At 20.9% G+C, this 23,331-nt stretch overlaps 3 protein-coding genes across 3 annotated transcripts; 2 read left to right on the top strand and 1 right to left on the bottom strand.

Annotated features, from left to right (window-relative positions):
- Nucleotides 1-30: 30 nt before the first annotated feature.
- LOC127281187 (alpha-mannosidase 2) lies at nucleotides 31-12,040 on the bottom strand. Its single transcript, XM_051304784.1, has 9 exons — nucleotides 11,641-12,040; nucleotides 10,942-11,468; nucleotides 8,046-8,673; nucleotides 7,749-7,969; nucleotides 4,823-5,161; nucleotides 4,423-4,731; nucleotides 3,674-4,214; nucleotides 3,349-3,501; nucleotides 31-612 (listed from the first exon to the last, which is right to left on the bottom strand). The coding sequence occupies exons 1-9, from the start codon at nucleotides 11,767-11,769 to the stop codon at nucleotides 31-33; spliced, it is 3,429 nt and encodes a 1,142-aa protein (XP_051160741.1). The 5' UTR covers nucleotides 11,770-12,040.
- Nucleotides 12,041-12,157: 117 nt separating this feature from the next.
- LOC127281196 (protein CLP1 homolog) lies at nucleotides 12,158-16,412 on the top strand. The gene is made up of 4 exons (XM_051304795.1): nucleotides 12,158-12,366; nucleotides 12,538-13,254; nucleotides 15,728-16,068; nucleotides 16,165-16,412. Exons 1-4 carry the CDS (start codon nucleotides 12,268-12,270, stop codon nucleotides 16,271-16,273), a joined length of 1,266 nt encoding a protein of 421 aa, XP_051160752.1. The 5' UTR covers nucleotides 12,158-12,267; the 3' UTR covers nucleotides 16,274-16,412.
- Nucleotides 16,413-17,590: 1,178 nt separating this feature from the next.
- Nucleotides 17,591-22,154, top strand: LOC127281202 (ras-related protein Rab-8A). Its single transcript, XM_051304803.1, has 4 exons — nucleotides 17,591-18,181; nucleotides 18,588-18,648; nucleotides 18,743-19,088; nucleotides 20,695-22,154. Exons 1-4 carry the CDS (start codon nucleotides 18,058-18,060, stop codon nucleotides 20,791-20,793), a joined length of 630 nt encoding a protein of 209 aa, XP_051160760.1. The 5' UTR covers nucleotides 17,591-18,057; the 3' UTR covers nucleotides 20,794-22,154.
- Nucleotides 22,155-23,331: the final 1,177 nt, after the last annotated feature.

Genomic DNA, 23,331 nt, shown 5'->3' with positions numbered 1-23,331 from the left:
TAACCCCCCCCCCCTTTTTTTTCAATTTCTTTAAGAATGTGATCTATAGGAAAGTGTCGCTAAAATTTGATGTGGACAAATATTAATTAAAGACGATTTCTTCATTATTCCAACATTGTGAAATGTTAATGGAACTTCACTGACACTCCAATGTTCTGTATTATTTAAAAATTTATTGATATCAATTTGACTAGTTTTTGAAATTTGAAATCTATTGTCAAATGAATTTTCAATGCAATAATAATCAATTGCCTGACGATGAAGAATCATTCCAATTCCATTACCAACGCCTTCAGGTACAGAAATAATACGTAAACTAATGACATTTAAATCAGATGGAAGATCAAATGAAAGTGGTGAATAATATGGTTTCAATTCAAATGGTAGTGTTGAACGTGGATGAAGAGCAATTATTGGATGAAGAAGTTCCTCCGATGATAAATGTGCTGCAAGCGATAAAAGACCCGATGGATGATCGTCTGGTACATGTGAGCAGTGGGATTTTTTCTTTTCAAGAATAATTGTAAATAAATGATTTGTCAATAAATTATCGGTTACGCCTTGGCCTAAACCACGATTATCGTCTTGCATTAATCGTCGATCTTGCATTATCTGAAAATAATTTATTCAAATTTAAAGAAACATTAAATAAAATGGTTAATTAATTTTTTTAAAAAAAAAACGTCATTAAAATTCATTAAATAATTAAATTATTTTTTATAATATTAATAAAATTTCTAAATAGTTTAAATTCAAATAGTTCAATAATTATTTTAAATACTTAAAATTTGAATTCTTGGAAATTCAATTATTTCAAAAAAAAAAAAAAAAAAATTGTAATTAAACACTCTTCAATAATTTTAAATCAAAAAACATTAATTCGTTTCAAAAATTTCAATTAAAAATTCTTCGAAAATTCAATTATTTTCAACATTTTTATTTAAAGCATCATAAATTCAATTATCTTCAAAAATTTTCATTAAAATCATTGAAAAATCAAATAATTTTCAAATTTTCAAACTAAAATTCTTTGAGAATTACAATATTTTAAAAACTAAATATTGAAGTACAAGATTCAATTATTTTTGAAAAATTTCTATTAAACTTTCTTTAGAAAATGAAATAAAAATGAAAAAAAAATTATTTTCAAACTAATCAATTAAAATTAAAGAATTTTATCTTTCCAAAAATTTCAAGTTAAGATTATTAAAAAATTAAATTATTTTCAAAAGATCCCAATTAAAAGATTTTGATGATTCAATTATTTAAAATAATTTCAATTGAATATCTTGTATAATTTAATTATTCTAAAAAATTTCAACTGTAATTCTTATAAAACTTAATTCGTTTCAAAAATTGCAACTTTAATTCTTTGAATATTCAATTATATCCAATATTTTTATTTAAATCATCATAAATTTAATTATATTTGAAATTTTCCATTAAAATCGTTAAAAAATTCAATAATTTTAAAATCTTCAACTAGATTTCTTCTTAAAATTACATTACTTTAAAAACTAAATATTGAAATACTTTAAGCTGATTTAAGATTCAATTATTTTTGGAAAAATTTCTATTAAACTTTCTTCAAAAATTGAAATAAATATTCCTTAACAATTTCAGCTAATTTCAAAAATACCTTTGAAAATTATTCAAAAATTCCAATTATATTAAAAATACTTAACCACAATTCTTCGATTACTCAATTTTTTTTAAAAACTTTAAATTAAAATTCTCTACAAATTCAATTATTTAAAAAATTTTCAGTCAATGACATTAAAAACTCAATTTTTTAAAGTATTTTTAATCAATACCTTTAAGAATTCAATTATTTAAAGAATATTCAATAAATATTTTTAAAAATTCAATTTTCAAAAATCTCAGCTGTAATTTTTAGATTGTGAAATTAATTTAAAAACCATCTGAACTGTAATTCTTGAAATGTTTAATTAATTTAAAAATTTTCAATTTAAAGTATTTGATTTTTCAATTATTTTCAAACTAATTAATTAAAATTAAAGAATTTTATCTTTCCAAAAATTTCAAGTTAAAATTATTAAAAAATTAAATTATTTTCAAAAGATCCCAATTAAAAGATTTTGATGATTCAATTATTTAAAATAATTTCAAATTGAATCTCTTGAATAATTTAATTATTCTAAAAAATTCCAACTGTAATTCTTAAAAAAACTTATTTCGTTTCAAAAAGTGCAAATGTAATTCTTTGAAAATTCAATTATATCCAATATTTTTATTTAAATCATCATAAATTTAATTATATTTGAAATTTTCCATTAAAATCGTTTAAAAATTCAATAATTTTAAAATCTTCAACTAGATTTCTTCTTGAAATTACATTATTTTAAAAACTATATTGAAATACTTTAAGCTGCTTTAAGATTCAATTATTTTTTTGAAAAATTTCTATTAATATTTCTTCAAAAATTGTAATAAATATTCTTTGACAATTTTGGCTTATTTTCAAAAATAACTGAAAAAATTCTTTAAAAATCCAATTATTTAAAGAATTTTCATGTAATATTTTTAAAAATTTAATTTTCAAAAATCTCAACTTTAATTTTTAGATTTTGAAAGTAATTTGAAAACAACAATCAACTGTTATTCTTGAAATGTTAAATTAATTTGTAAATTTTCAATTAAAGTTATTTGATTATTCAATTATTTTCCAACTAATGAATTAAAATTAAAAAATTTAATTATTATTATTAAAAATTTTAAGTTCAACTCATTAAAGAATTAATTATTTTCAAAAAGTTCTAAATATAAGTTTTTGATGATTCAATAATTATTTAAAATAATTTCAATTGAATCTCTTGAATAATTTAATTATTCTTAAAAAATTTAAACTTTAATTATTCGAAAATTTAATTGTTTTCAAAATTTTAACATCTTTAAAATGCAAATTACATTCAAATGAAAAAATTAAACGCTCTTTAATAGATATTGAATTGAAATTCTTCAAATATTTCATTCGTTTCAAAAATTGCAATTAAAATTCTTTAAAACTTAAATTATTTTAAAAAATTTTCAATCTATATCTTTAAAAATTCAATTATTATCAAAAATGTCAATTTAAAATTTTTGAGATTTCAATTATTTTTAAAGAATTGCAAAATTATACGCTCTTTAATAATTGAATTACTCCAAAAATTTATTTATTTAAAAAAAAAACCGTGAAAAAACCTTAAAATTTGTTCGAAAATTTTAGTGGCCACCATGTTAATTTAAAAAGTTAATTAATTAAAAAACACTGAAGTTAGTTAATTAATTAATGAAAATTAATTCTAAAGTAGAATTGTATTAAAAAAAAATATTTTTTTTATTTACCTCGAATTGTCCAGAATCCATTGACGTTGCTCCCAATGGTGTGGCAGTAAGAATTGTCAGTCTCACTCGTTTATCTTCAATATAACCCGCCGAAGCGAGAGGATAATAATTTCCCTGAAGTGGAATTTTCGAAAATCGTTGTCGTCGTATCATCTAAAATCAAATAATAATTATTATTATATATACCTACAAAAAAAAAAATTAATCCAATATATACAAATTTTAAAAATACCTATATTTTATTTTATTAAAATTAAATTACGATTAATAATTTATAATTTTGAAATTAAAATGACAAAAAAAATTAAAAATTTTTATTTCTTACATTAAGTCCATTAAGATCAGTGAAAAATTCATCTTCCGACGCAATATCCGTGTGTAATCTCATTGCAAGTTCAAAATTATGTGTCTCTGAAATATCGACTTCATTCATTATTTGTAAACCAAGTCCATCGCTTCCTGGTGAATTAAATAGTGTACATGTATGTCGTACATAGGGTAATTCAACGAATACTCTCGATAAAAGTGGACCACTAATAACATGGACAATTTGATTATTTTCCATTGTTATTAAATCGGGTTTTGATTTATCCGGTAAAAATAGATAAGCACCACTTCTGTCTTGACCAACATCTCTTGTTCCATATTTCACAAATTCTAAATGCACAGGCAATGTCATTTTATCAATGCGTAACGCTTTTAAAAGACCCGATTGTCCAAATGATGCGGAAAAATTGGAATGTTGACTTATTGAAAAATCCTGAGTATTTGTAATAATTTGTGGATTATTGAATTCAGAAACGCCAGTAAATGATGAAGTTGCATTTGATGGCATGTAGAGAGTTATTTTTGCCAAGTGTACCTCTCTATAAAAAAAAAGAAATAAAAAAAGGCATAAATTAGTATAAATTTCGAAAATTTTCTTTAATTTTCGATATTAAAAATGATTAATTAACAAAATGATTTGCAATTTGCAAAAGCATTGAAAAGCATAATGTAAATCATAAATTGTCTTTTGTGAAAATAAAGTGAGAAAAATAAGATTGTTTTGAAATTTTCTTTTTTTTAACTCACTTTGGTAATGTACTCCCAGAAACAGTGTGAATTACATAAGTAGTCAATCCAAATGCAGGTACAGTTATTGAAAAAGAAAGTTCATAACGTACTGCCGAAATAATTGAAGGCGCATCCCAAATTGGTGAAATTTGACATTCAACAGGATGACCCATTCGATCGGTGACTTTTGCACGAGGTTGAGAAATTAAAATTGTTTGTATTTTAGTTCTTTCTCTTGGCAGTGAATTGTAGAAAATCACTTTTTTCGATGGATTCTCATCGCCGAGAGTTAATATTTTTTTCTTACCCACACTCGTATGATGAGATCTAAAATTAGTAAATTTTTGTTTTTTTAAAGAAAAAGGAGAACTTTTTTAATATATAAATAAAAAATAAATATATAAATATAAATACACACCTAACTTCATCGAGAGTAAAATATTCTTCATCGGAATTAATATGAAAATTCGATGGAGTTTTAAGTAAATGTGCCACTGATTGTTGAAGAACATGTGCTGAATTATTTAAAGCTGTTAACATTTTTTGTGCATAATCAATAACAACATTGTCTCTTGCCGTTCCTGTAACACCATCATGATGTTGAAATAAAGAATGCCATTTTCTAGCTTCACTAATTTTTGCCATAATTTTTTCATCAGCTAATTGATCATTTCCCTTCATCCAAGCAATTGTTGATAATAATTCTGCACTTCGAATTGAGCCCAAAAGTACTCGATCCATTCTTTTATGAAAAGGTCTGAAAAAAATCGAAATTATTAATTTTCGAGTCGAGTAATGAGCTGAAATTGAAATTTTTGATAAAAATAATAAACGAATTTTTTAATTAGTTAATTAATTAATTAATTTTAATTTTAATTCATCAGTTTGAAAATAATTGAATAATCAAAGACCTTTAATTGAAAATTTACAAATTAATTAAACATTTCAAGAATTACAAATGATTGTTGTTTTCAAATTACTTTCAAAATCTAAAAATTAAAGTTGAGTTTTTTGAAAATTGAATTTTTAAAAAAACATTACATGAATATTCTTCAAATAATTGGATTTTTAAAGAATTTTTACAGTTATTTTTAAAAAATAAGCCAAAATTGTCAAGGAATATTTATTACAATTTTTGAAGAAATTTTAATAGAAATTTTTCAAAAAAATAATTGAATCTTAATGCAGCTTAAAGTGTTTCAATATTTAGTTTTTAAAGTAATGTCATTTCAAGAATAAATCTAGTTGAAGATTTTAAAATTATTGAATTTTTTAACGATTTTAATGGAAAATTTAAAATATAATTAAATTTATGAGGATTTAAATAAAAAAAAATTGGATACAATTAAATTTTCAAAGAATTAAATTTGCAATTTTTGAAACGAATTAAGCTTCTTTAAGAATGACGGTTGGAATTTTTTAGAATTATTAAATTATTCAAGAGATTCAATTTGAAATTATTTTAAATAATTGAATCATCAAAATCTTGTAATTGGATCTTTTGAAAATAATTAATTTTTTAATAATTTTATCTTGAAATTTTTGGAAAGAAAAAATTCTTTAATTTTAATTGATTAGTTTGAAAATAATTGAAAAATCAAATACTTTAAATTGAAAATTTTTAAATTAATTTAACGTTCCAAGAATTACAGTTAAGATTATTGTTTTTAAAATAATTTCATAATCTAAAAATTACAGCTGAGATTTTTGAAAATTGAATTTTTAAAAATATTAATTGAATGTTCTTTAAATAATTGAATTTTTAAAGGTATTGATTAAAAATACTTTAAAAAATTGAGTTTTTAATACCTTTGACTGGAAAATTTTTAAATAATTGAATTTGTAGAGAATTTTAATTGAAAGTTTTTTAAAACAATTGAGTTATCAAAGAATTGTAGATAATTTTTAAAGTAATTGGAATTTTTTTGGAAAAATTTTTACAGGTATTTTTGAAATCAGCTGAAATTGTTAAGGAATATTTATTTCATTTTCTAAAGAAAGTTTAATAGAATATTTTCAAAAATAATTGAATCTTGTACTTCAATATTTAGTTTTTAAAGTATTGTAATTCTTAAAGAATTTTAGTTTGAAAATTTGAAAATTATTGGATTTTTTAATGATTTTAATGAAATTTTTTGAAGATAATTGAATTTATGATTCTTTAAATAAAAATGTTGAAAATAATTGAATTTTCGAAGAATTTTTAATTGCAATTTTTGAAACGAATTAAGTTTTTTGAATTAAAATTATTGAAGAGTGTTTAATTAGAATTTTTTTTTTTTATGAAATAATTGAATTTCCAAGAATTCAATTTTTAAGTATTTAAAATAATTGAATTTTTTAACGATTTTAATGGAAAATTTCAAATATAATTAAATTTATGACGATTTAAATAAAAATATTGCATATAATTGAATTTTCGAAGAATTTAATTTGCAATTTTTGAAATGAATTAAGTTTTTTTAATAATTACAGTTGGAATTTTTTAGAATAATTAAATTATTCAAGAGATTCAATTTGAAATTATTTTAAATAATTGAATCATCAAAATCTTTTAATTGGATCTTTTGAAAATAATTAATTTTTTAATAATTTTATCTTCAAATTTTTGGAAAGATAAAATTCTTTAATTTTATTTAATTAGTTTGAAGATAATTGAAAAATCAAATACTTTAAATTGAAAATTTTTAAATTAATTTAATATTCCAAGAATTACAGTTAAGATTATTGTTTTTAAATTAATTTCACAATCTAAAAATTACAGCTGAGATTTTTGAAAATTGAATTTTTAAAAATATTAATTGAATATTCTTTAAATAATTGAATTTTTAAATAATTATTTAATTATTTAATTATTTAATAATTTAAATACTTTAAACAAATTCAGTTTTTAATGCCATTGACTGAAAATTTTTTAAATAATTGAATTTGTAGAGAATTTTAATTTAAAGTTTTTTAAAACAATTGAGTTATCAAAGAATTGTAGTTAATTTTTAAAGTAATTGGAATTTTTTGAAAAAATTTTTCCAGGTATTTTTGAAATCAGCTGAAATTGTTAAGGAATTTTTATTTCATTTTCTAAAGAAAGTTTAATAGAAATTTTTCAAAAATAATTTAATCTTGTACTTCAATATTGAGTTTTTAAAATAATGTAATTTTTAAAGGAATTTTAGTTGAAAATTCGAAAATTATTGTATTTTTCAAATGAAAATTTTTAATAATTGGATTTATAAAGGTTTCAAATAAAAATGTTGGAAATTATTAAATTTTAGTATTAAAAAAATCATCTCTGCGCAAAAAAAAAAAAAAAAAAAAAAAAAGAATAATTCAAAGCCTTTTATTACCTTGAAGTATAATATCCACTCCAATAATGATCATCTCGATCAGAATATGTGAAAAAATCCCCAGAAAGAGTTGGAAATTCAATGGTTGCTTTCGATTTTCTCACAGAATTAAAATAATCCGTAAGCGTTCCAAATTGAATTTGACTATTTAATTGTTGATTTTTATTGATATAATCAAATAATTTCTGATAATTATCATATTGTGCGTCCCATTCTTGTGACTTAAATTAAAAAATTTCATTTAGAAACCAAAAAAAAATTTTTGAGAAAAGAAAAAAAAAATAAATCTCAACCAACCTGTGAATATCTAAAATCATCACCCAATGGAACAAGAAGAACATTTGTCTTATAAAGTTGCGCTTTCTTTCTATATTGATCCAATAAAAGAATTGCACGTTCGGCAACATTTGATTTTGTTATTGATTTTGGATTCACTTTCCATGGGCATGTGACGCCAAAATTTAATAAACGAAGAAAATCAAATTGACAACATACTTTTGGATCGGGTCCACATGTATGTGGAACATCATAACTATAAAATGGCATCATATGTGTAAATAATTCCGTTTTACCATCATTGTCCCACAATTGTCGCCAATTGAATTCTAAATTTTTTCTTCTTGACAATTCTTTTTTCACTGAATAATGAACTCTTTGAATAACCAAATTCTCCAATTGTGCACCTTTATAAAGCAATGGCATAGTTGGCGAAATACCAAATGGATCAATTGTCCATCCACTGTTTGGAACATAATCGAGATTTGCCTTTAACCATTGATGACCCTCGGTTAATTGTGTTAATTGTGCAATCCAATGTGAAACTGATTCATCGGGCATAACCCAACCACCGGAAACTAATTCCAATTGTCCATCATGAACAAGACGTCGCACTGTTTCTTTGGTATCTGAATTTTGTTCGTCCCACCTGCAAAAAAATAAAAAAAAATAATAATTCATTATATTTCACCAAAAGTAGTTGTAATATTTTACGAAAAATCTTATTTGCCACGCTATCAGAAAATTTGAAAATTCTAAAAAAAAAATTAAGGAATTTTCAGGGTTTCTAACTAATTTCTAATTTTATTTGGAAAACCAAATAAAATTCCAAAACTTTTCCAGATTAAAAATTTTTTGTATTATATTAATAAATTTTAATGACAAAAATAAATTAAATTATTTTTAATTTTTTTTTTCATTAAAAACTATTGATGAATAAATTTAATTTTTGGAATTTTTAAGCCCCGGATCAAATTTAAGGGGGGAAAAAACAACGTTTTAGTCGATTTACATTACAAGAAAAAATTATTATTTATAATTATTATTATCAAAAAATTGTTATTGAAATTAAAATAAGATTTATTCTCTAATCTGATTTATGCGAATTATTTGAATTCAAGTTTAAAAAAATGTTTTGAAATAATTTTCAAAGAACTTAATTAAAATATTATTGAAAAAAATGAATTTAGAAACAAATTTTAAAAATAACTTAAAAATTTAATAAAGTAGCAGTTAACATTTTTAAAGAAATAATTGAATTTTTGGAGATTTATAAATAAAATTTTTGTAAATTTAAATTTGCTGAAGATTTTTTTTTTTATAAGCTTTTGATAATAATAATTTGAATTTCAGAGAATTTTGAATTGAAAAATGTTTTAAAAAAATTTAATTTTCAAAAATGTTGATTAAATTTATCAGAAATAAAATTAATTTTCCGTAGAATTTTTGAAATAATTAAATTTTTGAAGATTTAAATTTAAAATTTTTAGAAATAATTGAATTTCAGGTGATTTTAAATAGAAACTTTCATAAATTTTAATTGATGATTTTTTTTTTAAACAAATTTTAGACAATAATTGAATTTAAACGAACTTTCATTTGAAAAATATTGGAAATAATAAAAATTTAAAAAAAAAACTTGATTAAAATTATTGAAAATAATTAATTTTGCGAAGAATTCTAGTTAATAATTTAATTTAAATCAAATTTAAATTTCCAATGTTCCAACTTTCAATAAATTCTAATTTTTATTGATTAAAATAAATTTATCCATTAAAATTTTAATCAAATGAAAATTTAATCGATCAAAATTTTAAAAATAATTCAACGAAATTTTAATTAGTTTTTTTTTTTTGTTTTAAATTATCAAAATTTGAATTGATTTAAATTTAAAAATTATCCAAAGTTTAATTTATCCACATTTTTAATTGATTTAAGCTTTAAATCGTCGAAATTTTATTTCAAACAAAGTTGAATTGATTTATAGGTATTTCAAATTTTATCAAAAATTTCAATTTCTCCAAAAAATTTTAATTAATTTACGTTTATAATTATTTTGAATTTTTAATTTCTCCAAATTTTGAATAATTTTGTTTTTTAATTTATCGACATTTTAATTATTGATTTATGTTTCAAATTATTTGGTTTAAATTTTAATTAATTTCAATTTAAAATTATCATTAATTTGTCTACATTTCAATATTGAATTAAGTTTCTAATTCATTGAATTTTATTATTATCTATATTTTAATTGATTTAAGTTTTTAAATTATTGGAATTTAAATTTATATCCAAATTTCAATTAATTTAAATTTTAATTAAAGTTTTAAATTATCGAAATTTTAATTTGTCCGCATTATAATTTAATTAAGCTTCTAATTAATCGAATTTTATTTCATCTAAATTTTCATTGATTTAAATTTTAAATTATTGGAATTAAAATTTGTCCAAATTTTAATTAATTTAATTGTTTAAAATTTTTATTTGTCCCCATTTTAATTGAATTAAATTTCTAATTATCTAAATTTCAATTCAGTTTTGAATTTCAATTTTTCAAAATTTATTTTTTATACATTTTTGTAACTACCAATGCTTCATTCATTAACGAAAAATTTTCAATACAAATTTAGTTATTTTTATTTAAAATTATTGCTGAAATTATTGACTTAAAAAATCAACATTTTTAAAAAATTATTATTATTATTATATCATCGATATTATTAAATTTATCATTTAAGTATTTAACAAACAAAGAATGAACTTTTGAAAAATATTTTGTAAATAAAACTAAATTTGATTTAATTCAATTTTATTTTTTTTTCAATTTAAAAAAACGATAATTTTTATTAAACAAGAAAAATAGAGAAACATATAAGAAATATATGAAATTTTTTTTTTTTTTTTGTTAAAAACATACCACAATTTGAAATATGATATTTCGGCCCAAATGAATTTTCTTCGTTTATCCTTTGCCAAATGTGTCACCATATTATTTAAAATTCTTTGCGTTTGAAATGTATAATAATGTTCAAATGTACTAAGCCATCCAGGATCATTGTGTGAATGTGGAACAACAAATACTTTAAGTTTTCTATTATGATGCCATTCTTTTTCATCGTACGTTATATTCCATCCTTGTTTCCAAACACCACCATTTGGATTGTCAAATTTCAATTGTTTATAGACATTTAACATTTGTATATCAACTCGTGGAGTTTTTGTCATATCAAAATTACACGTTAAACTTTCATCCAATTCATTATTATTATTATTATTATTATTATTTAGCAACAAATTTGAATCAATTTTTCTTTCATTTTTCAAATTTGATAAAACATTTTCTTTTAATTGTGAATCTAATTGAAAATTTCTCGCTTCATTGTTATGATTTTTCCATTCTTTTTCTAATTTAGCAAGTCTATTCTCCAAGTGTAACCAATGATTCTGTTAAAATTAATAACAATAATATTAAAGGAGAAATAAAACAGCAAAGACGTTTTTTTTTTTTTTAAATTATTATTTCCCCTTATTCTAAGTTTTATTAAAACATCAATTTTTATACCTTAGGATATTTTAATAGAAATTAGAAAATAGATTTTTAAATAAAAATTCTTACATCTTTTACAGAATTCTTGAATTCATGTCCCAGGGGAAAAAGTGTCACATCCAACATTAAATAAATCATAACACAACATGCTATTAGTAATCCAGCTACCAAAGCCGCGATAATTTTTCTAATTTTCATATTTATTTTTTTTAAATTTGACACGTCACTATTAACATTAAAAAAAAAGAGGAATGTTTGCCCCAATAAAAAATTAGAGTAAATTATACACAAATAACAAATGACATACAAAATTTTTGAATTGGAATAAATAATGTATAGTCAACATATTTTATCATTATTATTTTTTGTTAGTTAAAAAAAAAAAAATAATTATATTTCCCCCCTGTTTGATATTGTTTTAATCATATCACAATTTTGCCTACCAACACACACATGCATAATTATAATTTTTAAGGAGGTTCCACAATAAATGCAAACGGCAAGTGCAAAGAGGGAAATTTGTCCAGTGCGGCTTAAGCGAAATTATTGTGTTTTGTGCTTTATCTTTCATTAAAAAAAAGGAACTGTGAACAGATACTAATTGTTTACATATGCGACATAAATTAGTGTTTTAGGTTATTTTCTAAGTGAAAAAATTTGTTTCTTTTAATTTTGCATCCAATTAATCAATGAAAAATGACAGAAAATGATCCAAAACCACGTGAATTTAAGCTCGATGCTGATTCTGAACTTCGTTTTGAAATTGAATCAAAAAATGAAAAGGTTCTAATGGAGGTAAATTATTTGTAATTTTCGTTACAATGTCACGTGAAAAAAATATTCTTATTAGTAATAATATAACAAATTATGCATTTTAGTACCTAAATAAATTTAACTTTCCTTGTAAAATATTAAAAAAAAAAAAAAGAGAACATAACCCTATTTTTTCGATGTTTTTTTTTCTAGTTAAAAAATGGATTAGGTGAAATTTTCGGTACAGAATTAGTGAAGGGTAAAAAATATGAATTTTTACCGGGTGCAAAAGTTGCAATATTCACATGGCATGGTTGTACAATTGAATTAATTGGTAAAACTGATGTAACATATATTGCAAAAGAAACGCCAATGATAATTTATTTAAATTGTCATGCAGCATTAGAACCAATGCGCGATATTGCCGAAAAAGGTGAAACACAAGGACCAATAACAATGATTGTTGGCCCATGTAATGTGGGAAAATCAACATTAACAAAAATATTATTAAATTATGCCGCACGAATGCATAGACGACCAATATTTGTTGATTTAGATGTTGGACAAGGTCAAATTAGTATACCAGGAACAATTGGTGCCTTATTAGTTGAAAGACCATCGAGTGTTACTGATGGATTTAGTCAACAAGCGCCGCTTGTTTTTCATTTTGGTCATAATTCACCGCAATATAATATTGAACTTTATAATTTAATTGTTACTAAATTGGCAAAAGTATGTCGTGATCGTCTTCAAGCAAATAAAAAAGCAAGAGCATCGGGTGTTGTTATTAATACTTGCGGTTGGGTTAGAGGCGATGGTTATAAATTATTAACACACGCTGCACAAGCATTTGAAGTTGATGTTATATTAGTTTTGGATCAAGAGAGATTGTATAATGAATTAAAGGACGATATGCCCGATTTTGTTAAGGTAAATTATTTTCATTTTTTGGAAATTAAAAAAAAAATTCACATTTTTTTTTTTGAATTTGCTTCTTTTTTTTTAAACGAAATTTTTATTTTACAGAAATTCAATTTACACAAATTGTTTTAATAATTCTAATTTAACAGATTTTTAATTTGGGACGGTACGAATTGAACACAAATAAACTCTACACAAGAAAATATTGCACCGTTAACTGTACACGAGTCAATTGTCAACAAAATTAAAATAAAAATACATTCTTCACAATTAAATACTACATCGAAAAACCCTAAACAATAAACTATTTACTAGAAAATTATCTTCATAAACTCTACACAAATAAACTCAACATATTAAGATTTAGAATTAGAAAAATGAAAAAAAAAAAAAAATTTATAATTCTACACAAATAAATACTACATCAGTAAATTTTACACAGCTATAAAAAATAAAAAATTAAATTTGACACAATTAAATTTTACACATGAAAATAATATTTTCTTTATTTCCGATTATTTATAAAATTCTACATAATTAAACTCAACATTTTTAAATTCTACACATCAAAATAAAAATATTTTAATCCTACACAAATAAACTGTACACATTCAAAATTCAACATATTAAGGGGAGGGACCGCTGAAATTTTAACACATCAAAATTAAAGCTGTTTAAGGGTGGTCAATTTTTTTCTGACAATATTAATTATTTAAATGTATAATATATCATGAAAAATTGAAAAACTATAAATTTGTTAATAATTTTTAAAATCAAATTCAAAATTCTCGAAAATTTAAACTTCTCTCACAATTTTAATTATTTTTGACTGCCGATTTTTTTATACGCTTGTTTCATGATTCTAAACAATCAAGCGTATGGATTTTGAAAAATTTCAATTTTTTCAAAAAATGAAAATTTTGAAAAATAAAAATATTTGTAAAATTGTTAAAAATTACCTTTTGTTGTTTTTCTCAGTAGAATAAGATTTTTGGTTGAAAAAAAATTGTTGAAAAAAATTATTACCCCTAAACAAGATCAATTTTGATTGCTTTCAATTTTAGTGGTAATTTTGAAAAAATTCAACTACTTCCACAATTTTTATTATTTTTTATTGTCGAATTTTTTTTACGCTTTTTTCACAATTTTAAACAATCAATCGTATGAAATTTAAAGAAATTTAATTTTTCCAAAAAATAAATTTTCTAAAATGGCTAAAAAAAATTTTTTTTGAAATTTTAATAATTTATAATAATTTTGGATCCTAAATTATGCCAGAAAAAAAATTGACACTCTTTAACAATAATAACTTCAGTAGGCTGAAATTTCACCGATCCCTCCCCTTAAATGAAAATAATTAAATTCAAAACGAGAAAACTCTACACAAGAAAATACTCCACCGCTAACTGTACACGAGTAAATTCTCAATAAAATAAAATAAAAATATATTCTACACAATTAAATACTACATCGAAAAACCCTACACAATAAACTATTAACTAGAAAATTATCTCCATAAACTCTATACAAATAAACTCAACACATTAAGATTTAGAATTAGAAAAATAAAAATATTATTTTTTATAATTCTACACAAATAAATATTACATTAGTAAATTCTACACAGCTATAAAAAATAATAAATTAAATTCAATTTTCATTTAATATGTTGAATTTTGAATGTGTACAGTTTATTTGTGTAGAATTAAAATATTTTTATTTTGATGTGTAGAATTTATAAATGTTGAGTTTAATTGTGTAGAATTTTATAAATAATCGGAAATAAAGGAAATATTGTTTTCATGTGTAAAATTTAATTGTGAAGAATGTATTTTTATTTTAATTTTGTTGACAATTGACTCGTGTACAGTTAACGGTGCAGTATTTTCTTGTGTAGAGTTTATTTGTGTTGAATTCGTACCGCCCCTTTTAATTTATTTAATTTATAATTTAGCATAATTTTCATTGAAAAGAATTTTAATGGGAATTTTTTTTTTTTTTCAAACAAATTTTTGTCATAATTTTTATTTGTTGATAAAATTTTTAAAATGACAAATTTGCATATTTAAATTACAAATTGCTGAACAAATAATCGATTTTTTAAAATAATTTCTGATTTGTCAATTTGAAAAATTATACGAAAATTTGTTTGTTAATTTTTTATTCTGTCATTTTCAATTTCGGCAAAAATTAAGATTTGTCATTTTAAGAATTCAAATTAATTATTAAATTAACTAAAATTAATTAAATTTCAAAAAATTAAGATTCGGTAAATTCAAAATTCTATCTTTTAAAAATCGAAATTGAAAATTCTTTTCAATGAAAATTTTGCTAATTTAAAAATCGATTAAATTTAATTATAATTCTTTATAATAAAAAAAAACTGGATAAGACAAAAATTATCTATTATATCATAATAGAATTAAATTTCTATTTAATATAAAATAATCAAATATTTTTTTTTAAAAAAAATAAACTTTAGGTTGTACATTTACCAAAAAGTGGTGGTGTTGTTGAAAGAGGACAATCGCAACGTGCCGAAACAAGAGATTCGGCAGTAAGAGAATATTTTTATGGTTTAAGAACGCCACTTTATCCACATAGTCTTGAAATTAAATTTTCTGAAGCGAGACTCTATAAAATTGGTGCTCCAATTTTACCAACATCTTGTATGCCATTAGGAATGACGGCTGATGAAAATATGACAAAATTAGTTGCCGTTACACCTGGACCAAATTTATTACATCATTTATTATCAATTTCATTTGCTAATTCAAATGAAGACGATATTATACAAACAAATGTTGCTGGTTTTGTTTGCGTGTATGTAAAAAAAAAGAAATTTATATAAAAATGTATTATCAAAAAAAAAAGAAAAATTTGTCGCATAAATTAAAACAATTTTTTGTTTCTTTGCAGGACAAATGTGGATGTTGAGAGACAAACGTTGACTGTATTAAGTCCACAACCAAAGCTACCTCAGACAGTATTGTTGGTTTCTGACATACAATTTATGGATAGTCATTAGAAAATATACCATTATTTTTTTTTTTAAATGGTATGAATTAATTAGTTTATTTTTTAAATGTTTTTTTTTTCAACAATCACTATTTTTTTGTTAAGTGTAAATATATTTTAATAAACTTAATATTTCTACGTTGAAAAAATTATTAATTTTATTTCATTTACTCTAAACGTATATTATTTATTTAAATTTAAATTTATTTATTATTTTATTTAGCACTTATATTATTATTTTATACTAATATTAATTATACTATTATTAAATTATACTAATTTTAATTATTATTATTTTTATTATATTATTATTATTATTTCTCTCCATGTACATCTCTGGATTTTTACAAATTAATTGCCCTCTTAATTACAAAAGTAAAAATTAAAATAGAATAGTAAAATAGTAGAATAATAAAATAATTAATACCGTTCTTAGGGCTAATATTATTATTTTTATTATTATATCAATATTATTTGAATTGTAAATTTCGAAAAGGACTCAATTCGGTTTTTTTTTTTAATTTTATCGGAGACAGAAAAAAATGTTTTTTTTTTAAATAGTGTTAATTAAAATTTATTTCTATAATTACTAAACATTATTATTATTTCTTTAAAATAAAATCTAACTGGCTGCATTGTTATTATTAATAATTAAGCGTCATTAGTTATCATTTAGTAATTTGTTTTTAATATTAAAATTTTTTAAATATTTAAAAAAAAAATTATATTTGATATTTTTTACATTTAATTTTGTATATTCTAAATTAAAAAAAAATTCTTTGCCGAAAATATCAAATCCAGTTAATAGAATATTTAAAAACGTATTGATTTGAAAAATTTTACTATTAATTATAAAAAAGTTATTGTATTATTATTATTATTATTATTATTGTATTATCAATAACTTTGTAATAATTTATTTAGTAAAATATTTCCCAAATATTTCGTATCAATTGATACGTTTTTAAATATTTTATTAACTGTTTTATGATAGTTTTTACACAAAAATTTTATTTAAAATATATTGAGTTTCAAAAATCAAAATATTTCTTTTTTGGATATTTTTAGTTAATTTTATTAAATTATTAATTTTTAACAATTAATTATTTAATTAAATTAAATTATTAATTTATTAAATTAGTTTTATAATGAAAAGTATAAAATTTTTTTTTGAATTTTCCTTCTATTTAACACCTTAAGCCTATTTCATATTCTAAGACAACGATAATAATCGATTGTCGACAACCAATCAAATTTAAGCATTTCGTTTTTACACACATTTTTTTTCTTCTTCTTTCCCAAGTACATGAGTTACCAAACCCTGTTGTGATCGTAACTAAAACTTTTGAGTAAAAGTCAGTAGTGTGGTCATCGGGTAATTAATTGGGTAAAAAATTTTTAGGGCTAGGCTGAATGTTTACTGTAAAAAGAAAACTTGACAGATGTTTTTCGTGTTCTTTGTGATAAATTACTCATTCATTAAAATTATAACTTGTGAGTTAACCTAATTGCAAAGTACGACACAGTTTCATTTTTCAATATTTTTTTTTTTTTTTTTTCTTGCTCAAACAACAGGATCGTGAAGTGCGAAACATCCGGGGCACGGGTGTCACCTTTTTTTTTTTTTTTTATTAGTAATATTAGTTATATAGTGATAGTATAATTTGAAAAAAAAGAGTGATCATAATAATAGTGCTGGCAACAATTATAATAGTGAGATCTCTCAAAGTGCAAAAGAAAAAAAAAAAAAAGAAAAGAAGCTATTGAATCTAGTGCATCAAAGAAGAAATAAAAATGGCAAAAACTTATGATTATTTATTTAAATTGCTTTTGATTGGAGATTCTGGCGTGGGCAAAACTTGTGTATTATTTAGATTTTCCGAAGATGCGTTTAATACGACCTTCATATCCACCATTGGTATGTATTTTTATCTTAAACTGAGATATGTATAATTTTGTAATTATATCTATATAGTTTTATTCTATTTATCAGTTTCATTTAATGATTATTGTACAATAATAAATGTAATTAAGAGAATCATGTGCCTTTAGATTATTATTAACTTGAATTTAATTGTTCAAAAAATTAAGACACTGATGATACATTGTTCTTGAATTAATTACGAAAACTTATTCGTCATAATTATATGCCTTAGTCTATTCGGAAAACATAACCTTAAAATTAATTTTTTCGTTATTTTTTATTCTTATAAATAATATAAATAATATTTCCGTGTATTGATAATTTTCGTTATAATTTTTTTTTATATTTATTTTTTTATAATCCAAATTTTTGAAATTAATATTTATTAAATTTTCACTAGGAATTGATTTTAAAATCCGCACAATAGAATTAGATGGGAAAAAAATCAAATTGCAAATATGGTAAGTTTATAATTATAAAAAAAAAAAATGAAATAAAATGTAAAGTTCGATTTTTAAAAAAATGTTTTTTTTTTTAAAATAATTTTCAAAAAAGGGACACAGCGGGTCAAGAGAGGTTTCGTACAATAACCACAGCTTATTATCGTGGTGCAATGGGTATAATGTTAGTTTATGATGTAACCAATGAAAAAAGTTTTGAAAACATCAAAAATTGGATTCGTAATATTGAAGAAAATGCATCGGCGGATGTGGAAAAAATGCTTTTAGGTAATAAATGTGAACTCACTGACAGGAGACAAGTCTCAAAAGAAAGAGGCGAACAACTTGCAGTTGAATATGGCATAAAATTTATGGAAACATCCGCTAAATCAAGTATCAATGTTGAAGAAGCTTTTTATACCTTAGCACGTGACATTAAAGCTAAAATGGAAAAAAAATTGGTGAGATTTAATTTTTAATATATATTTATTTTTCTTTTTAACCATTGGTGGAAGTTTTAATTTTAAATCATTATTATTATTTTTAACTAAAATAATTTTCTAAATGAATTATTTTTCAATAATTTTAATGAAATTCCTAATAAATTCAATTATTTTAAAATATTTTTCAATTCATTTATGATATAAATAATAATTAATAATAATAAATAAATAATTTTATGAAAATTCAATAATTGTTAAAAATTTGAAAAAACAAATCAATAACTAAAATTTAAATTCAAAATCATTTGAAATTCAATTATTTTTAAAAATTTCAATTTAAAATCTTCTAAAATTTGAATTTCCCATGTAAAACTTTTTGAAATTTAATACTTTCAACTATAATTCTTCTAAAAATTCAATTATCTAAAACTATTTTTCAAAAAAATATTTTAAAAAATTCAATAATTGCTTGAAATTTCTAAAAAAGAAGAAATTAAATAAAATTACAAAAAATTTCAATTCAAAATGAATGAAATTCAGTTATTAACAAAAATCTGAACTTAATAATTTAATAATTAATAATAATTTCAACCAATAATTTACATCAAGTTCTTCAAAAAATATAATTAAAAAAAAACAATTATTTAAAATATTCTTTTAATTAAAAATTCCATAAAATTTAATGATTAAAAAAAATTAAAAAAATTTTCAGTAATTAAAATTTTAAAAAACTTTCAATTCGAAATCTTCTGAAATTCAAATTTTAACTGCAAACTATTCTGAAAATTCAATTATTTTTTAATAAATTTGATATTTCTTTAAAAATTCAATTAAATATTTTTAAAAAAAGTTTCAAATAAAAACTTAAATTATCAGAAATTAAAAAAAAAAAACTAAAGCAGTTTAAAATTGCAAATTTATTTCAAATTTAAAATCATCTGCAATTTAATTATTTATTTTAAAAATTTCTCTTTTTTTTAAATTTTGAAAATACAAAATAAAAATGTAAAATAAATAAAATGTTTAATTTAATTACAATAAAAAATCTACTTTTTTTTTTTAATGTAAATCGACTAAAACGATTTTTTTTCCGCCTTAAAGTCGATCCGAGACTTGGAATAAATTGAAAAAAAAAAAATTTGGTAAAATTTAAAAATATTTAACAAAAATACATTTGCGAAAAGAAAATAACAATTCTTTCTGTTTCCCATGTCTTTCTCTCTGTGGTGCGGGTCTATATTTACAGAAGGTAATTCTATCTTGGAATTGTTGGTTACAATTTTTTGAGCATGCTTTAATTTTTCTTTTTCTTTTTTTACTAAAAATTTAAATTCAAATACTAACTAAAAGTTTATGTATTTTTTTTTTTTTAAAAGCAAAAAAAAAAACTCAGCAGCTTTATAAAACTTATTCAAATTGCTATAATAAAAAATTGTATATATATATTCTTTTTTGGGTACTATGTAAAAAATTTTCAAGCTTTCATCGTTTCTAACCATTTTTCTTTTTCAGTTTTACGCAAATGTTCCTTTTTTTGCATGTCTTTGTTTTTTTTAAAAATAATTTAAAAATAAATTTGAAAAACAATTGAGAAGTTTAATTAAATAAAATTGAAATTTAATAGGAGGCATCAAATCCACCAAAAGGAGGAGGTCATCAATTAAAAGCAATGGAACCACAAAGAAAACCTGCCAGTTGGTTTGCACGTTGTTCTATACTTTGACCCACCAAAATTATTGTTGAATTCATTAAGGCACGATTAATTGCGACGAACTCTATAATTATTATTATTATTATTATTATTAATATTATTATCAATTACTTCTATTTTCTTATGTTCTCATTATCGGACAAAAATTTATTGGCAACATGGACATTTCTTCATATCGAGGATTCGTCGCTTTTTATGCCTTGGACATTGAACCACTTTTGTGTTATTTAATATAAAAAAGAAAAAAGAAAAATCAAATATGACGATTTATAATAGGAATAAAGCGTAATTGGAATTAATTTTCCATCACATTTTTCAATGCAGTTAAATTCCATAAATGCGCAGTATCATTTTTTTTTTTTTTTTTTTTCATTGGTTCACTGTTAACAAGAAAAAAATTTTTCTTTTTACTAAATTTATTGTAATTGACCGCAAGAAAAAAAAAAAAAATTCCACATTTGTTACCTTATATAATATTGGAGATAAAATTTTATAAAAAAAGAAAACCTAGTGAGTTCACGCGAAAATAATGAACTAGATAATAGAGAACTACGATATATATAGATATATAAAAAAATTTAATAAATCGAAATCTTGTGATTGTGTACGAAAAACGAAAATGGATTTTTGAGATCTAAAACAATTTTACACGAGCTTATAAGATTTTAAAATCCCCACCCCACCTGAACACAATCCATTTTTTCTCTCATTTTGCAAATTCCATCTATTATAGTATATAAATAACGAATTAATGATCAAAAAAAAAATAAATAAATAAATGTAAATAATAAGTCTCGAAAAAAAAAAATATTAATCTCCTTTAATTAAATGGTAATAAATGTTTTTTATGCTAAATAAATTGTTTTTATATTTTTTAAGAACATTGATATAAAAAAAAACAAAAACAAAAATGAAAAAAAAATCAACGATATATAAAATAAGACTAATTTAACAGTTTTACTTATTATATACTGTTATATTTTTAATAGCTTTTTAATTAGAAAAATCTTTAAATAAGAATTTATGATTTATTAGGCCTGCCGATTTTTTTTTATCATTTAAATAATTAGCTGATTTTTTTTTTAACATGGTACTGCATAACGAAGCAATCATACCGTGATAACGGTTCTAGTTTAATTAAAAAATTAAATAAAAAAAAAAACGTGACGTGATGCAAAATCACGTTGGTATGGGTAGAATTTAGAACGACTTATTTTTATTTGGGTTTTCACTATATATATTATTAATTTTAAAAAGCGCATCAAATTAACATCTCTTAAACCCAAGAAATTTTTTTTTTTTAAATCTGTTTCGACGATTTTAATCGAAAAATTTACAAATAATTATAATACATTTTATATATTAATCTTCAATGTTTGTCTATTAATTAAATCCCTATTTTTGTAATTCCTGGATAAATGCTTCCATTTGTTTATCTAAACATTCATCACTATCTGATTCGTTTGTTTCATCATTTAAATTTATTTGAATCTGAAAATATTTAATTATATTGAAATAAATTGAAAATTAAAAACTATATTTTCTATTTATAATATCAGGCTTCGAAGTATTAAACTTCTTTACTTTTTTGATATTTTTTTTTTTTTTTTGGGGCTGGGTTATTTTTTTTTTTAATTAATTTTTACTAGGCACTACTAAATGCTTTTTTCTAAATAAATGTAAAAAAAAAATTGCCAAACTTTTGTAGTTTTTTAGGTTTATTAATTGATAATTAAGATAAAACTCTTGATAGTTGTTCATACGAATTTTCCTAATACAATTATTTCAAAAAATCTTCATTAAAATTTTTTTTGAAAATTAAACTATTTTTTAAATATTAATAAAATAATAATAATAAAATAAAATAAAAATAAAAATAAAATAAATAAAATTTCTTACATTATTTCAAAAAAAAAATTGCAATTAAACGCTCTCCAATAATTTTAATTTAAAAAACTTTATTCGTTTCAAACATTGCAATTAAAATTTTTTCGAAAATTAAATTATTTTCATTTAAATCATCATAAATTTAATTATTTTCGTAAATTTTCATTAAAATTCTTGAAAAATACAATAATTTTCAAATCTTCAATTAAAATTCTTTCAAAATTACATTATTTTAAAAACTAAATATTAAAATAATTTAGGATTTAATTATTTTTGAAATATTTCTATTAAACTTTATTCAAAAATTGAAATAAATATTCCTTAAAAATTTCAGCTAATTTGAAAAATAACTGCAAAAATTCTTTGAAAATTCAATTATTTCAAAAATTTTCATTTATCAACATTATCATAATTCAATTATTTTCGAAAATTTTCATTAAAATCCTTGAAAAATCCAATAATTTTTTTAAATCATCAACGAAAATTCTGTGAAAATAAAATTAATTTAAAAACAAATTATATTGAAATATTTAAAAATTTAAATTTCTTTAAAATTCTTTGAAAGCTCAATTACTTTAAAAATTTGTTAAAAATGCAATTATTTAAAAAAAATTTCAATCAATTTCTTTAAAAATTCAATTATTTAAAGAATTTACAATGGCT

The sequence above is a fragment of the Leptopilina boulardi genome, unplaced genomic scaffold, assembly GCF_019393585.1.
Source record: "Leptopilina boulardi isolate dan_hultmark-lab unplaced genomic scaffold, ZJU_Lbou_2.1 LbouV2_266, whole genome shotgun sequence".
Taxonomy (NCBI): domain Eukaryota; kingdom Metazoa; phylum Arthropoda; class Insecta; order Hymenoptera; family Figitidae; genus Leptopilina; species Leptopilina boulardi.
The sequence above is the reverse complement of the archived record's forward strand: the minus strand, read 5'-3'. Positions and strand labels throughout refer to the sequence as shown.

What these genes read in the sequence shown, in the direction of transcription:
- LOC127281187 (XM_051304784.1), bottom strand. Translation starts at nt 11,769, where the DNA reads ATGAAAATTAGAAAAATTATCGCGGCTTTGGTAGCTGGATTACTAATA. An exon ending in TCAAGAATTCTGTAAAAGAT is followed by an intron (nt 11,469 to 11,640) that starts GTAAGAATTTTT and finishes TAATTTTAACAG; the next exon opens with AATCATTGGTTACACTTGGA. An exon ending in ATATCATATTTCAAATTGTG is followed by an intron (nt 8,674 to 10,941) that starts GTATGTTTTTAA and finishes ATTTTTTTGCAG; the next exon opens with GTGGGACGAACAAAATTCAG.
- LOC127281196 (XM_051304795.1), top strand. Translation starts at nt 12,268, where the DNA reads ATGACAGAAAATGATCCAAAACCACGTGAATTTAAGCTCGATGCTGAT. An exon ending in ATGAAAAGGTTCTAATGGAG is followed by an intron (nt 12,367 to 12,537) that starts GTAAATTATTTG and finishes TTTTTTTTCTAG; the next exon opens with TTAAAAAATGGATTAGGTGA. An exon ending in GTTGCTGGTTTTGTTTGCGT is followed by an intron (nt 16,069 to 16,164) that starts GTATGTAAAAAA and finishes GTTTCTTTGCAG; the next exon opens with GACAAATGTGGATGTTGAGA.
- LOC127281202 (XM_051304803.1), top strand. Translation starts at nt 18,058, where the DNA reads ATGGCAAAAACTTATGATTATTTATTTAAATTGCTTTTGATTGGAGAT. An exon ending in GACCTTCATATCCACCATTG is followed by an intron (nt 18,182 to 18,587) that starts GTATGTATTTTT and finishes AATTTTCACTAG; the next exon opens with GAATTGATTTTAAAATCCGC. An exon ending in CTAAAATGGAAAAAAAATTG is followed by an intron (nt 19,089 to 20,694) that starts GTGAGATTTAAT and finishes GAAATTTAATAG; the next exon opens with GAGGCATCAAATCCACCAAA.